We start from the raw sequence: 17050 nt of genomic DNA, 5'->3' as shown, positions 1-17050 counted from the left end.
AATGATCAGGCTAAGTACTGGAAGCACTTATTAAAGGAGAGGAAAGCTCCTGCCATCATGTTATAATTTTATATAATGATTGAAATACATTCCAAAAGGCTTATGCAAGTTCTAATCAAGAGTTACTTGCCTTCCTGCATGCCATTTTATAACCATTTAACACTATAGGAAGTAAAACCAGAGAACAGTAATGATCTGCTCTAGTTTTAAAATCTGCCAATCAAAAGATCAGGAGAGGAAGTGAAAACTCCAAGTCTACACAGAGAGCATGAAGAGGCRTTGTTGTATTACTGCTTGACAGGGCTAAAGAACTAAACTTCTCCAGGAACTCACATTTGCAGACAAACACTACAGAAAAAAAGCTGACAAAAGAGCTTTTGAATAGTGGCTRCAAAAGCATGGAGCAATTATGAATAATGACCATTTATATTTTGTATTGAGATTGCACTGAGTTCAGAACTGTAGCACTTCTGAAGAACTGAAAGACATACAATACAACTAATACTTCCTGAAAAATATTTCTGACTAAATAACAAGCTACAGAAATTGTATAAAACAATTCTTGGTTTTGACATTCGTATCTGACCCCTATTTTACCTTGCAGATTTTTCTTCTTTTTTCTTTTTTTTTTTTTTTTTACCTTGCAGATTTTTCTTCTTTTTTCTTTTTTTTTTTTTTTAATTGAGATTGCACAGATATAGACACTTCCACCCTTTCACAATTTGAAGCATTTAAGGGTTCCATAAATGAGAGCTTTGGTGTGATTATAAACCTCAAAGTTTTATAAAGAAATTCAAGGTAATGCTTGAGAAAATTACTAGTGGGAGACAACATTTAATATTTACCTATGTCATTTTTCTACATAGTCACTCTAAAATGCATTCTTTTTATGCAAAAGGAAGACAGTAATATTCCTCAGTGAGAAAAGGAAATAGGCCTATTATTTTTTTACTTTCCTTCATTATAAAGGGACTAAATGCCCTTCTGCATAATTGTAATTACTGGAAGGTGCTATATTAAATATTAGCTTTCTGTTCATTTGGCACTCTGGATGTGTAGATAATGAGTCTGCAGATTGTGCTAGAAGTGCTCAACCACAGTACTCTATGTACTAAAACACAGAGTACTCTCAAAGCTGTATGTGCAGTTTGTCCCTTCTAACTGCGGTTAAATTTGTTYGAAAAAACGTGTTCCCCAAAAGACTTCTAAAAAAAAATGGGGACCAAAATGCAGCTACAGGTCAGATTTTCTCATGGCCAAAGTTTGCAGGTATTTCAATCTCGAATTGTCCTCTAATTAACCTAGCAAAAGTAAGTGAAAGCTTTCAAGTTTATTTCTGTTAGGCAAACATCAGGTCATCGGTTTATATCACAAAACACAAGCAAGGCTTTGTTATCTAATCCCTACATTGTACTGGTTCTGGTTTCTTGCAACCTCTATTTGTATCATCCAGTTTGAACTGAGAAACACTACCYAGTACATCAACCTAATCTCAGTTTCATAGTTGAGACTACTTGCCTGTAACTGTTCACACCAAGTGCTTTATTTCCATGAATCTGTCCAAGTTTTATCCACATGCAACCTTTTTGCATCCAGTTTTTGCAGCAAGAATTTCCACATCTTATTTCATTTGAGTCCACCCATGTATACATTGTTGCCACCTACTTCTTCATTTCTGAAAGCTGATGCTTCATGGCTGCTGCCACTGCACCTCACGGATTTCTAGCAGAACTCCCTCAGGGCATTCTCTTCCAGGCTAAAGAGTATCACTTTAAGTAATTGTTTCTTTTATAAATGCTGTTTCACCATCAGGTTCCGGAATTTATTTTACTGCTGATTTTGTTAGGTTGGTCACTAGTCTWTTCTCTTATTTAAGCCAAATTTTTTATAATTCTCCACAAAGAAGAGTTGGAATGTATGAACTTACTGAAGATGCTACAAGATTAAAACACATTCAAAAAATTCATAGTTTTTTGGACTCTGGCTTTCTTTGAAACACTCTTTTGTATCTTAYTCATTTGCAAACATTTCAAATTTTGGGTTTGAGATACAAAAAAACTGAAAAACTGATTTTTTTCAAGTAAGTTTTTTTGCATACTTTTGCATACTTTTTTACAAACCTCAGGGTTTGGGGGTTATTTTTTGACAGGAGATACATACTGTTTTAAAAGAAATAAATCTTATGATACATTTACAGGTAGCTTGTGCTACCTTCAAAGCTTATTTTAATGGCAATGGATTTTAGCTTTCCATATGACTCTGCTGACTGTTGCCCATAGATTAATTTGCAGCATCTATAGCAGTAATCAATTTGAAAAGCAATATTATCAATTCCGAGCTACACCAGAAATGATGAAAAAMGAAAAGAATGCAATTTTCTCAACTGGACCTCAATATAGTTTCAAAAAACTGTTAACTGCTGTAATAAAGACTGAGATGTATGGTTAAGCCACTCACAGTTTTCTTGGTTAAGRTTCATTTCACTTTTGGAAATCACATGAAGATGAGCACACACAGAAGCTTGTGCAAATTTAAACCATACTATTTGCAGGAAATTACTCATGATTTGCAGAGTGARGACACAAATTAAGAACAGATTTCTTACACTTCCATCCCACTTTTAGGCTCCCTTAATCACGAAGATCAGGCACCCCAAAACAGATGAGTAGCACATCAACTGACTYCTCTCCTGCATGACTAAAGAAGTATAATTATGATGGGTGAGGAAGCATACTGCAAAAAAACCTGCTGAAGACCTCAGAGGTTTACWTAGCAAAAGTTACTCACATTTATCTTTAAAGCTTCTGGAATAATGGTATTTTTTAAAAACTCCCTTTGAAATGGAGTTTCATGTGTCACWGCTCTCCTGATGATTTATCAGCCATTAACCTCCTTACTTTTAAGTTACTTGCCATAGGTAACTCATTTATCACTTAATTAAGGTAACACATCTTATTCCCTGTAGGCATAGAAACAAGGAAGACTAAGAAACAGTTACATGCATGCTGAGCAGACTGGCTCTATATTCTCTCAATTGTGTAGGATTTTTTTCATTTTATGGCAAACACAAGGTTATTCATAGTTCCTCAAGTTCTTTATTTAAAAAAAAAACTCCATATTTTTAATCTTAAACCWAAGAGACAGTGCCTGCTGGTAAAGTCTGTTACTCTGAGTAATACATTCACACCATTCTCTATTTAGAGAWACTTATTACATATTTTGGAGGTAAAAAAACTGAATTGCAGCACTTCCATTTAATAACACTATGGGTCAATACACTAGAATAGCATCCCAGTTCTTTTACCATGACAAGAATACCAGACTCTGATACCTAAAATATTTATTATTGTACAATAACCAGTTAACTCTTCCTTTATGTAATAATCTATGTATGAATGGGGAGCAACAGAAACTGACAGATAAGGACATGAGGACTAAAGAAGAAAACTTCATCCATAGCTGAGAAAGTATCAGCACTAATGAGAAGAGTTTACATGGAAAAAGCTGGAGACAAATAATTSATCCAAAACATTGGTACATCCTTAGCATTAGGAAGCCTAGATTTTTATGACACWGCACAAGTGCAACAGGAGAAAACAATCCCTTCTCTTTCCCATAGTTTTTTTGCCCATGATGGAGACTATCCACAGATTTWTCCAACACAGTCCTTCTAGCTTCTGAAAAATAAACTTCAAAACCATCTGTTTTAAAACAGAACACAAAGTCCTCTCTTCACTCCTACCACTTTCCTCACAAAACCATAACTCTTAAATAAGACAGTTAAACAATGCTTTTGTACATCAGGGCATAATCTTCACCAACCTTGGGGGAAAAAAATTATATATCTTAACTTTAATAATGCTTTCTTATAGGAATCTTGTAGAGAAATAAGGAAGAAAACTAAAATTCTATATATTTTCCTTGACCAGGTTACTGGTACAGTATTTTTTTTTTCTAAAGATATTTTTCTGCCTAAGAGGCAGACTGTTACAAACAAAAATACGTCAGTCTGAAAAGTTTCAGATTTAGAGACAAAACTGTAGAAATASTGGCAATATGCTCAAAAAGTTTGCTAGCAAACAGCAGTATGACAACTTTGCAACCCCAACTTCAGGGCTAAGCAATAACTATAGGTTTTTGAGGTAACCAAATTATAAACTTTGAGATAACCTAGGCATTCAAAGAAAATAAAAACAACAAAAAAAGACTGCTGTAAAAAAWGAAATCCCATTGGTCCAATACTTCCTTTTGTTAACTTTGTGTAAAGCAACTKAAGAGTGTTTGCCCAGTCCTAAGTTCCTGAAAAGAACCTCAGCTGGGATGGTGATGTAAAAGCAAGAGCAGGAAGATTCCATTTTCTCCTCTATAGCACAGTAGAGGCAGAAGTRACCAAATGAAAGTAATTTATTTTTGTCACTGAAGGAAAAGACARCTTTAAATAATGCTTAGATGATAGAAAGGTTTAGACTACAGGAGGAGATAAGTTACCATTCACTGATGACAAGCCTTGCTGCTGTTAGATAGAATTAGYCTCAAGGGGAGTCTACATGAAACTAAGGGAAACAGAACTGAAGAATAAAGGCACTAGGTGTTTCAAAAGACTGGCTTCCTCCATCAGATAAACACAAACCCAGAAACCCCTCTAGGAGAACATACAAAAGTTTTCTTTTTTTCATCCTGCACTGAGAGCTAAAGAMAGAATAGAACAATAGAGATAATCTCACAGTATTCAAAGCTACTGCTTTAAAAGACTAGGAAAGTCACAAAGACAAGACTTTCTTTATACTGTCTGCTGTTTGGATTTGGGAGAAAGATGAAGGCTTTCACATTTAGAGAAGGACCAACAGCTGAGACATGAGCACTAGGTTAGTAATGATCAGCTATTGAGAAATGCAGCAGCATCAAACTGTCCACTCAGTTTTCTTCAGTAGGCCTGACATATATATATACATATATATATACATATATATATATATACACACACACACCCCCAAACCTTTCTTTTTTTATCCATTCTGTAGAACACTGTTTCATTTGACACTTCAACCCATGCATTGATATGTACATAAAATATTTGTATGTATGTTGTATTTATCACTCCAACTGCCTTATCACATTTCATAGGAATAAGTTATATGAATCTTAATAATTTAGTTTTCAAAAACAATGTAATAACATTTTATTTTGTATCTTTTCTATCTGCAGTAGTTATACCATTTTGTGTACATTTATTTATTTTTAAGCTTGCTGAAACACTTGGACTTTTTAATGTAATATAACTCAACTAYAGCCCACTGAGAACTGCAAGTTGACAGCCATAACATTCTTATAAAGACAGCAGCAGCATTCAGCCTTTTCCAGTTGTGATTCTCTCACAGGTGAGAGATCAGCATACCCCACGCCTGTCCTGATAGATAAAAAGCAAGAACAAATTCTAGATGAGACAAGAGAAAGTGTGAACTTCACTGTCTTCACTTTCTGTAACCCTTATTTCTTTCTTCTCTTCAAGGCAGTATTTAACTCTGTATCATTTTTTGAGTTCTTTAATTTCTGAAAGGTTTTAATCCTGCTGTACACTGAGGTTTCTGAACTACTGCATCTTATCACCTCTAAATAATGAAATAAGTAATTAACAGAAGMATTATCCAATCTCCTTTAGATAAAACAAAAATAGACAAGAGTGAAAATTCTCTGATTTCTACTACAAAGAACATGCAAAACTGAATAGACACACTATTAAAAGATTATAAATGGAAGCTCGCACATGGTGGACATTGGTCCTTCGTTTCAMTGAAAGCTCATATCTTAGAAATGTGGTGTTCCACATCAATGAACCTCTGTGTGAGACTCAATGGCAGTTTTGTGATGCAGACAAATAGCTATTTGAAACTGGTTYGAGACAGCCAATGTTTCTAACCTGAGGCAATCTTGTATTGTCGTGATAGAAGTAAGGCTACTAGTGAACTCCACAATATTTAACTATTCACATTGAGCCTTCCATTGTCAAATTTCACAAGTCTAACACTGTGCTACTCAGGGCAAGAAAATAAAACAGGAACCGTTTTCATTAGGAAAAAGACTAAAGTTCTTTTACGTGGAAGTCAGAAACGGCAAATTTTAAAAGAAGCCTCAAATATGTATTTTTGCATCTCAGTCTCTCCATGTTTTTCAAGACCAGAAAAATTCACATTCTTTGCTGCTCTCTATAGTATGATGAGTAGAATGTTATAAAATTAGATGCTAGTCTTTAAACTCCAGATGTTTCTAACTGACTTTTAGCTCAAGACTGAGTGAGAACAAAAATGTGGTCAATATTTGCAATAGCAAATTCTGGCACAACTTCCTACTTAAGGGACAAGCAGAAAGTGAGATCTTTCCATCAAGGCAGGYAAGTGACAGCTTCAGTCATCTGAAAACTTACTGAGCACAGTTACATCACATGCTTGCATCTGCAGTAAGAAAATAAGTGCAAATTATAATAAGTGCACTGTATAGAAATTCACTTTTTCTTTGGAGTTATAGCATGGATTATAACTCTAAAKTTTATCTCCTATTCTCTCTCTTTTCAGTACCAATTCTTAACAGTACAATTATTAGAGCACAATGGTAATGGAAGTCTGTAAGGAGACAGCAAAGTTAGATGAAAAAAATTAACAAGACAAATAGCCAGGAGATYCTCTGTTTTAACTCAGTGCTCTCCTAGAGCCCAGCAATACCTGCTTGGCTGCCTTTCTGCCCTTGTACTGCAACCAYGCAAACAGCTGGAAGAGGAGAACATACCAGAACTGACCTATTCATGCCATGCCAACCACTTAGCAATGCAGTGACTTCAAATCTCTTCAGATGCTCATAAACTGCAATCCTTCCTCCAATGCCACAGGCTGGAACTGCAGCAGCACTAAAGTCGTCATGGAAAGTTCAGCTGCCCTTCACTGTCAGTACCACAAGCCCCTTTCAGAGCTAATTCTTTCTTAACCACGTTTCTCTCTAAAAAGTGTATTTTACACCTGACAATGAAGCTAAAGGGCTAGTTTACACCTTTCAGCTCTCAACAGTAACTGAAACTGGTGCTATTATTCCCACTTTACAAATGGAGAGCAGGTCAGGAAAGAAGGCACAAGTCTGAAACCAACCACATGAAATCAATTACTTTTCAGTCTTCTGCACTGTCATTTGGACAAAGCTTTAGATCTCTTGCTATTTGAAATTCCAACTAGAAACTGACTTCTTTAATAGTGTTGCTTCAGACACCAGGACAATAATGCATTTCAATTTGTTTCCTGTGTCTATTACCCTTGTGTGCTTGCGAGTGCCAGCTAAGTTTAGCAACTAATTAGGCTGGAGTCACAATACCATTAGAGGTCTGGATAAGTAATTCTTCAAGCAGGAAACAAAACATCTCTTGTTGAAATAACTGTAGCTTTAATTGAAGGATTTATAAAAAACAGTTTAAAGAGGAAGAAGTCATCCAGTAGCCATAAAACTCCATTGTGTGCTTCCATTTTAGAAGCCACAAAATAGGTCACACTCAAATTAAGCAAAACCTCTGGCTGAMGTAACTGTTTTAAATCAGCTGAGCTTTGACACTGGAGTAATAGCTATCAAAGATCATCATGACCATAATTAGCAGWTCCAAAACTAATTTTTTCTCTTTATATTGAAATTGGCCAGTTTCAGTACAAACACTACTTGTCATTGTTCTAAACAAAGCAGACCAARCAGTTGCAGAAACACTCCAACAAAAGAACCAAGTCAGGTCATTACCAAGGCAGGAGCAAGCAGTAACACAAGAGACTTGATCTCCCTTTAAAGAGGGCAGCTTACTGTAATCAAAAAACTTCATAATGCTGAGAAAGCACAAGGATCCAGGATTTCCTTAGAGATATAAAGCAGTACTATTCTGCTATTGCATAGTAGGAGGTTACAAAAGGGGTTAGGGGATAGACAAAAGTATCAATACTTTTAAAAAAGAGAAAAACTTAAGTATTAACATCAATAAGAAAATGGCCAACTTGGCAAGATTACAATATTATAAAACCCTTGTAACAAGTACACAAGCATTACCCACTGTAGGTCTTGGAAATTACAAAAGTRAAAGCAAGCAGAGATCAGCACAGAATCTTTGGCAGAATTTGGTCTGGTACTAAAGCACTTAAAAATTCAACCAAACGCTACTCATGGATAAGAGGCAAAGCTTTGAAARTTCCACAAATACTCGGAATCCTATGGATTTCCAACCAAATGCACACAAATCCCAGAGTAAAACAATACATTTCTGCCCCAGTGCAGGGGAAAGCCCTAGCTTTGCTCTACAATGGTGAAAAACAGCTGAGGCAACAGGACACTGTCATAATACTGCTCTCCCTACTTTGGAAGACTTCCCAACTTGCTAGATAAAGAAATAGCAGCAAAGTACAGAAATCAGTGCACCAAGCCCTTACCCCACCTCATAAGAGACGAGGCAGAGCATGTTTATTTCCTTCCATACAAATGTGTACCTTCATGCATYTTCATTGACCTTTGCAAAAAGACTAAAAGTGTCAATGTTCAGAGCCCCTCCTGATTCAAACAGCTTTCACTGAATGTTTAATTGTGCTGTGCTTGCTGTTGGGATTCACTGGGGCTTAACAGGCTTGTACATGCTGCTGAAAGAGATATAGATAAGTTTACCCAAAATCTGTATATAGATAAATTTTATCCTAAAACAATGGCCTTGTCTATCAAACAGAACTAAAATGTCAGGTCACTTAGTACTACCAGAGTCTTCCCAAATTCCTATTTCACCTTGTTCCATTTCCTTGGTCTTAGAACCTCCTTCAGTATATCTATTTACTTTATGYGGACACATTCAGCAACTCCTAGATGAGGAAAAAGTGTTGAGGGAAATAAGTTTGCCAAAGGAGCAAATTAGTCCACAAATCTTGTAAGCATTTCTGTGTCATCTTGGAAGCTTGTTAATGGATGAAGAACATATTTATACAAAATCTTAAGTCCAGCTTCAGAAGCACAACATAAAGAAAGAAACAAAACCAAATCACCTTTGGGTCTTGTTTTCCTCAACCACATACGAATATAAAGGCTTTTACAATTGCCAAGTTTTCAGGCAATGCAGGCCACTTCCTAACAATCCCTGTCCACAAAGATTCCTCACAAACCATCATGGGGATGGGAGGAGGARAGTGAACACAAAATCACTCTACATAGGCTCTGTTGGCCTATGTAAATACATTAATAAAGCATAGCAATAGAGTGAAATGATGCCTCTCCAACCTTCAAAGACTGGACTATTTCATTTTCTATTATACCACCCTTCCTGCCTCATCATTCTCATTAAACATGTGGTATTACACACTTCCAAGGTTCACTTCTCCCCCTCCTTCCCATCCCACCCTCCACCAAGAAACACAGAGAACTATAAACATGACTATGAAGGCTGTAACTATGAAAAGCAAAAAGTATTTGTATTGAACAATAAAGAACCACATTTTTAATATACCTTGAATTAAATGTATTACAGATTAAAGCATTTGAATTATCTAAGAATATACGCCAGAAAAAAATACTGTATTAAGAAGGACATTAAGCAAGCAAGTGCTCCTGTAGCATGCAATGCGATGGTTGACTTGGGAATCTAATGAATTAGTATAAACAATTTAAATCTAATTTAATTYAACAATGTAGAGCATTTGTGCATTGCAAAGCAACATATAGTAATCTGTTTCTTCATTAAATCAAAGATAAAATTGCTGATTACTCTTCCCTGAATTATTTTATTGAAGAGGATAGCAAACAAGTTTTATATTTAGTCATAAAAGTTCATGACTAGTCCCCAAACAAGCCAATGTAACCACTGAAGGGTACCAGAGAACATAATATAGGCCAGCTGTGGTTTAGCACAACACATTACTCAGCCAAAATATTCTCACATTTTAACAGTTAGTGAACAAATGTTTATATAGAAAATTAATATGGCATTTTAAGTTTACTTTTTATTTTCAGAAAACATATCTAAACAGCACCATTTACTACCCACAATCTCAGAAGTTCTAAAATTATATACTGAGAATGCTGAGCATTTGGTATTGCCAGAAGTACTAAAACTATTAACCTCCCCCTCTGTTTTACAGATAAATTTATGAACTTGCCTCAAAAGTGTTACCGGTGATGTCAAATTCTGGTGGAACAAAGGCACCCTCTGGATCATCTTTGAAAACAAAAGGAAACATGCCAGGTTAGAAATCAGTAGTCTTTATTGCTAAAAAAAAAAAGAAAACCACAAACAAATTTGATGATACAAATTTAATGATACACTTCCATCTGATACAAAGGAAACTTTGTATAATAGTATTTTAGTTCACTCCAATCCCATGTACAAAAAAACTTTTTATCCATGTTTCTAGTGCTGGAAGTAAAATAAAGTGCTGTTTTCAAACTTTCTGCAAGAAGGTATCATAACTGCCCTACTAAGAAACAAAACAGATTAAACAGCCACAAAGAAATACATTTAACATGCCTACCCACTTGCCTTCAGGCATTTATGTTTGGACCCARTTATCACCTAAGATGGTGTGGCTCAGCTGTGGCTTAGAGGTTTGATTTGATTAATTGGATACTTCCATTCGCTATTTTCCACTGCAGACCTGGGTGATAAGAGTTCAGGCAGTACAGTCAATCTGAACAGCTAATTGCCTCTTCATCTACAGGCCAGCTTAGAACTCTGACCTTTCTGCTTTGTTTGTTTTAYTTATGATAAAAGAGTAGAGGAAGTAAATTCCCTACACATATGCTGCTTAGCAGAGAACTGAGCTACTGCAGCTGCCAACACTGAATGAGGAGGTGGAAAGAAGAAAATAACATCTTAAGAGAGACTGATGCTGCTTTTGCRTCCAAGTAGGTACACAGTAGCACACTGCACTTACGACACATGAACYCAGTAAAGAACACCAAGGAACTGAACAAGAGCACAACTAAAAAACCTACTCTTCACAAACATGTTCAACTCACCTAATCTATCCTTCTGGGAAGCCAGGATGATTGAGATGATTTACAGGGAAAAGTGTGTTTCCCTTCTCGACAAGGAGAAAAAAATAGTATGTTCAGAGGCACAGTATAATCATGATAACTTTAGCTTCAATAGAATTTTTGTGCTTGTACTTTAGAAGTGAAGTGTAAAGCTTTTATTGTGAAGATACTAGACCAGTTACATGGTAGAGACTACTAGAGAGGACTTTTTTTTTTTACATATTCATACATTACAGCTACAAGCCAGATGCCAGTAACTGATTTACAGCTCAGTAATAACACTCCCAAATGTACTTTCCCACTGAAAAAGAGGGGTATGCAACTAATTTTGCATTTCTTATCCACCAGCATGTTTTTTCCTGATTTTGGGGTGGGCAGAGGAGGCAGAAGGGGAAGGGAACYAATGGACAGATGTTTTATTCTGCCCTCCCCCCACCTGCAGACTACTGCTCCTTTTTATCTCTCCACTACCTTTTCCCTTCTCTTTCCATAGAACACTTTAAAGGCTGTACAAGTATTAAACTTATCACTGGTACAGCTTACTGTATTCTTTTAATATAATATTTACAATGGAAATTTGCTTGATCTGARGAGACAAGAAGATACCAGACCCCTTGGCAGAACATCCTATTGAATGTTTGTCACTTTAGCACCACAGAACCTGCAGGAAGCAGAACTTGCTGCTAAAGCAGAGACGACAGGCTGCTCATTTTCTCTCATTGGCAAGCAAATCCAGAGGTTATAATTTCCTTCTGGAAGAATAAATCCATAGAAAACAACTACAGGGAACAAAAAGGACAACCTCCCCAAGTGCCTATCTAACAAACTATATTTTAACCAAATAGTAACAAGATCTGAGGAAWAGAGAAAGAGTCAAAGACATGGTGCAGTGGGTGTGAGAAGAGTAGAATATATGTGTAACTTTTTTTTCATTCCTATGGAAAATATAACTTTCTTTAAAGAGAACAAATGAAAAGTCTTTTCCTTAGAGACTAACATGACATCAGGGAACTAAATCTCTGTACATTTGCTTTGCACAGGAATTCGTTATCCCACATTTTAAGCACATGAATAGAGCATTYGTCGATCAATTTTTTTGCCAGCTATTCAATTAGACTAAAACGTTTAAGAAGAAATTGATTTTTTTTTTCTTTCCCAGCTACAAGCAAAGATCTAGGATGAGGGGCATTTTTCATCCACTAGATTTATTCTCTTCAACAAGTCTTTCATATACCCTTGGCTTATACCAAGACAGCTTCTTTTTCTTTTTTTAATCTCAAGGTATGACAAGCTCCTTAAAATAAAGGAAATTGATTCCACATTACCCTATTAATATGGAACTAAAAGTTGACTCATGTCTATTTGAGGAATTTAATAAAAACAAATATCACAACAATTATGAAGATATATTTTCATCTTTATTAATAATATTTTATGATGTTCCATTTATATGAAATACCGTCTTTAATTCTAAAGAAGGCAACAGATCCTGACTTGTTGCAATGTTACCTTACCTGATTTTCTTCTAGCATTTTTTCTAAATACTGTGATCTAGATTTTGACTAAAAGAATAAAAACTTATCCTGACAWAGATTTAAAAATAAATTAGGTTAAAGAAAACAACAAAAATGAGACTAGTGTGTATACAGACTAGAATGGTTCTCCTAGTTATGAGCTGACATAATTTTAAAAGTACCATAGAATAAAAGCTGTTTGGGTTTTATCTCTTCTGCAAAATCATTAAGAGGCTTAAGACCCATCATCTTGAGATGTGTCACATGAGAAAGGAACAGCAAGCATAACATGTTTTTTTTTGTCTAAGCTGACACAAGTTTTTTAAAGTTAAGCATCTCCCTGTTAACCTGCTATGATACCTGAACATCTTTCATACTACTATATACTGGTTTTTAACACATTAAAATTCATTTCTCAGTCAGTCCCCACACCTGCCAAGTCTGAAAATCACGACTTAAAAAATAATAATTTTTTATTCAACAGAGAGCTTTAAAAAATAAAAAGGCCTTATTCAAAAGAACTTCCATTTTAAATAGCAAATATACACTACAACTGCACCATTCTTTATGGCCACAATCACCACGATACACTGAATATAGCCTTCTCTAGAAATAGAAAATATGTGTGAAAATAGAAGATCTGTAAGAGATGAAGAACATGCTTTGCAAAGGTAGATACTTGTGCATACAGGTATACAAGTACATAATCTGTGTGTTTAAAATGGACATAAAGAAGACATCACCTCAATAAGTCTTAAATAACTAGGAGGAATGTTCTAAGCRAATGTAATGTTTTATTGCAGCTTCTCACTATGAGTTTCCACAGTTCTAAAACAAAGGGCCTGGAAGCACAAATACTTACCACTGAGCTGTTCCATGAAGCATACATTGCCATTGGTGTTAAAAGCCAAAGTGTCAGGAGTGATGCAGAGTGTCTGGAAGATTGCAGAATGGGCAATGCTCTTCAGAGAGTGGCAACACTCCAGGCAAATTGCCCAAATATCTTGCTCAGTAAGACAGCTATCCCGCAGTGACAAAATATCAGCAAGGGACACATTCTCCTGCCAAGATACAAATTAATAAATTACCCTGGATTTCATGACACTACTTTGTGTATCATAGATTACATTTGACACAATTGGCTACAAGTAATGTTTCCAGCAAGTTCTCAGACTTTCCAGGACAGTGATTAACACCCTAGAAACACCAAGTGCATGATTTAGTTCTTAACATGGAGAGTGTTTTAAGAAGCACAGTTAACTTGAACAAAGATATCACAATACGCCAACATAAAAAAAAATACTATGGGAGATATGTATGTTACATAAACACTGCATCAAAGTTAGGGAAAGAGATCATTTGGAGGTAAAAGCAGAGAGACTAAACTAAAACATTTTGTTTCACTGGTGCCTTTCAAGCTCTCCCAGGTGCCTTTATATAAACTACTTAARAATTCTTTTCACAGCACTTCTCCCACTTGTGATCTGGGATAAAGTACCCTTTAGATTAGCCTGTCTTAAGAATGATGCTGTTGTGAAGTTTAGTGGTGCAGACCATTTACAAAACACTGAAAAGCCAAACATGATATAGGAAAAGTTTTTTTGTACTTGGACTTAAAACCAAACACCTTGGTTGTCCTAGGCCTCTCCATTCCACCCAGAGCTTTTAGTGATCAAAATACCTCACGGACTTAACTTGCTGTACTAAACTGTAAGTCAGCTTGCATTGACCCTATTATCACTGTAAGGCTATGAGTCCAGTCCCCCCAAAAAATGTGTTTCTAATGTGGCTTTCCTGGTCAAGATGTTCATAAACAATGCTTGGCTCAAAGCAGCTAGCCTCTCTATGGATATTTCTGGAACACAAACCAAATACATTACCCACATTACCCCAACTACAGAACTAAAGTTTTCATGAACTTAAAGGAATGAGGGGAAAAAAGCAACAAAAAAAACCCCCAAACAAACAAAACATCAATTCCATCTATAAGCAAAAATAAGGTAACAAAAATGGAAGGCAATCTACAGAAGTTAYTTTGTATCAGAGCTATAATAATTATTAGTTACACAATATTTTCTCTTTTCTATGTAAGTAAATAAGACTAAAGACTATGCTTCTCAGTGATATTGAATATATCCTAAATAGCAGATGTAGATAACCTTTACTTAGCATATAGAAAAAAGCAAGTATGTCATCATCAGCAAAAGAGATTGTGAAGTATCTTAAAGCTCAGAAAACTGCTGTGGTTTAAATTTTTAATCCCTTGGAAAACAGTTATAAGTTTCTTTACCTACTTCAGCCCTGGAGAACATCAATGATATCTGGATTACCATGTACAGAAGAGGTTAACCATTTAYTAACATGTCTTTCAGAGAATTATGCCCTGCTTTCATAATATCCTTCAAATAAGAACTAAACCTCAGTCCAAATGTGTATTGTGTGTTTTAGTCTGAAGTATAAATGCTGTTCCAAGCATGAAGCACAGCACAGAGGTTCCTCTATCTGCAAAAAAAMCCCCACATGACAAGAAACCTTACTRCAAACATTAGGCTTTGAAACTGACCAAACTGAGCGATGGGATGAGGATAGGCTTGGAAAGAAGAGACCCACTGCTTATTCTATGGCCAGCAAAAACCAGTTTAAAAAAAAAATCTATGATCAAAACAACGAAACGCTAATTATTTTTAACTCTCCTAGAACCCTCCAACTAGGTRACATGATGGCATTTGCCACAACAGAAAAATAAAAGAATGCTTCACTAATCAAGATGCAAAACAATGAGAGTTTCATCTGTGCATATGGACTAGGTACAATGATAAGAGCAGACTCCACTAAATGACTAAGCAACTGAGAGTTCATGACAGCAWCATTCACACCTAAGTGTTTTTGCCATGATAATTCACATGAGCTTCAAAACAATCTATTCCAGAATCACAGAAAATGTGCCAAATGCCATTCATCACATTCATCACACCTGRAGAAAAACACTAGGTTGCCTGAATAAGATCTCTGAGTACTCTTCAAAGCAGTCCTTTTTTATTAACTTACCTAATCACAAGGTGATAAGTCATGCTCAGTCTCTTGACAAAGGTATTGGAACTATTTATGCCTCTGTAATAACTAAATAGATGGGACTCATGGGAACCCCCTCAAAGCATATATTGAACAGGCATGAAAAATGGGCCCAGGTCTTTCTTGTACAGAAGAGCTRACCGTCAGCCTTCTCCATTCTGGGAAAATGCTATTAAGTATGTAAGGCAATGGGTAGAAATGAGGCCATTACCACCTTCATTATAGATTTTGTACGGGCCAGTCTGAGAGGGCCTGCTGAACTGAACACTATAGCGGGTGGAAGAGCCAAACTGCTGAGCCATTGGATGACTTCGRAAAGCTGAAAGGGGCTTTGCATTTTCAAGCTCGCTTTTAACTCCTGTATGGATTCTTCATGTAGCAAATAAGAAAGTTTGCAAGATCTGGTTTGGGGAATGAGGAGCTCAAATCTCAAATATGTTTCACCAAACCTTTACTTAAAAAAAAGGAAGAAATCTCCAAACATTTTCCCCAAACATTYGCTAAGGGGTATGAAACACACTTCATATAACAAGATAGAAAGATGAGCAACAGCAATGAAAAGCAAGTGTGAAACCAGTAAYAGATCCAGACAAACATGATGACAAGAACTGGGCTTAGCTACAGGTTATTTGGCATAACAACTGAACTAACAGATTTAACAATTTGATATTTTTGTTTTTTTATTTCCCAGTGTTAAAGGCCTTTTAGCACAGGGCAGCAATACATGGCTGTACAAAAAAAAAGTGGCTGGCAGCTCCGGGAAACTGTTCTGCCCATGYAAATTTCCCTTGACAAGGACATGTATTTGCCGACTGCAGCATTAACCCACGGCTACGACAGCAGTGACGAGRCATCCCGCACTCGAGGACCATGACTTTGCTGTTGTGTGGAGAAGGTGCAGGAGAATGGGCTAAGCCTAACTTGGCGGCTGGGACCGCGGGGCAGGAGGCAGCGCGGRGCCGGAGCAGCACACACGGGGAGCGCACGATGCTGTGGCCGCGGCCTGGCCGCTCTCGGGGGGCGGGTGTGCCCCAGCCCCGGCCGCTCCCGCGGGCGGACCCTGAGGCCGCCACACCACACCACAGGTGAGCGCAAGGGCGGCGGCTCCGTTCCCGCACCTGCCTCACTCACCTCATCCTCCAGCAGCGTCGGCAGAGGCTCAAAGTCGTAGCAGTTCACCACCTCCTCCTCCTCATCCTCCTCATAAAACACGTCCTCTGCAGCGCCAAGAGTCTCCATCCCGCCCGGCGAGGCAGCAGAGGCTTCACCTCCGCAGCCTCCCTGTGCGCTCGGAGCACGGCCCTCGGCCCCCGCCGCGGTTCATCCCCACACCCGCCTGCGGGCTGCCCCCGGCAGCGACCCCCGCGGCGCCGCGCCCCCGCCCGCTTTAACCCCGTCCCCTGCCGGGCCCGGCCGGGGCGCCCCCGCCCCTCCCGCGCCGC

The 17050-nt window shown here is 37.3% G+C and overlaps 1 protein-coding gene across 1 annotated transcript in view; it reads right to left on the bottom strand.

Annotated features, from left to right (window-relative positions):
* KNDC1 (kinase non-catalytic C-lobe domain containing 1) overlaps positions 1-16945 on the bottom strand; it is a 53120-nt gene extending 36175 nt beyond the window's left edge. Inside the window, exons 1-3 of the mRNA XM_057380934.1 lie at positions 16740-16945; positions 13399-13597; positions 10146-10204 (exon numbers count right to left, since the gene is read on the bottom strand). Coding sequence (XP_057236917.1) covers positions 10146-10204; positions 13399-13597; positions 16740-16847 — 366 coding nt within the window. The 5' untranslated portion in view covers positions 16848-16945. The remainder of the gene's footprint in view (positions 1-10145; positions 10205-13398; positions 13598-16739) is intronic.
* Positions 16946-17050: the final 105 nt, after the last annotated feature.

Source organism: Malurus melanocephalus, unplaced genomic scaffold (assembly GCF_030028575.1).
Source record: "Malurus melanocephalus ecotype Western Australia unplaced genomic scaffold, MMel_1.1 scaffold_12, whole genome shotgun sequence".
Taxonomy (NCBI): domain Eukaryota; kingdom Metazoa; phylum Chordata; class Aves; order Passeriformes; family Maluridae; genus Malurus; species Malurus melanocephalus.
Note: the sequence above shows the minus strand (reverse complement) of the source record. Positions and strands in the feature narration are given on the sequence as shown.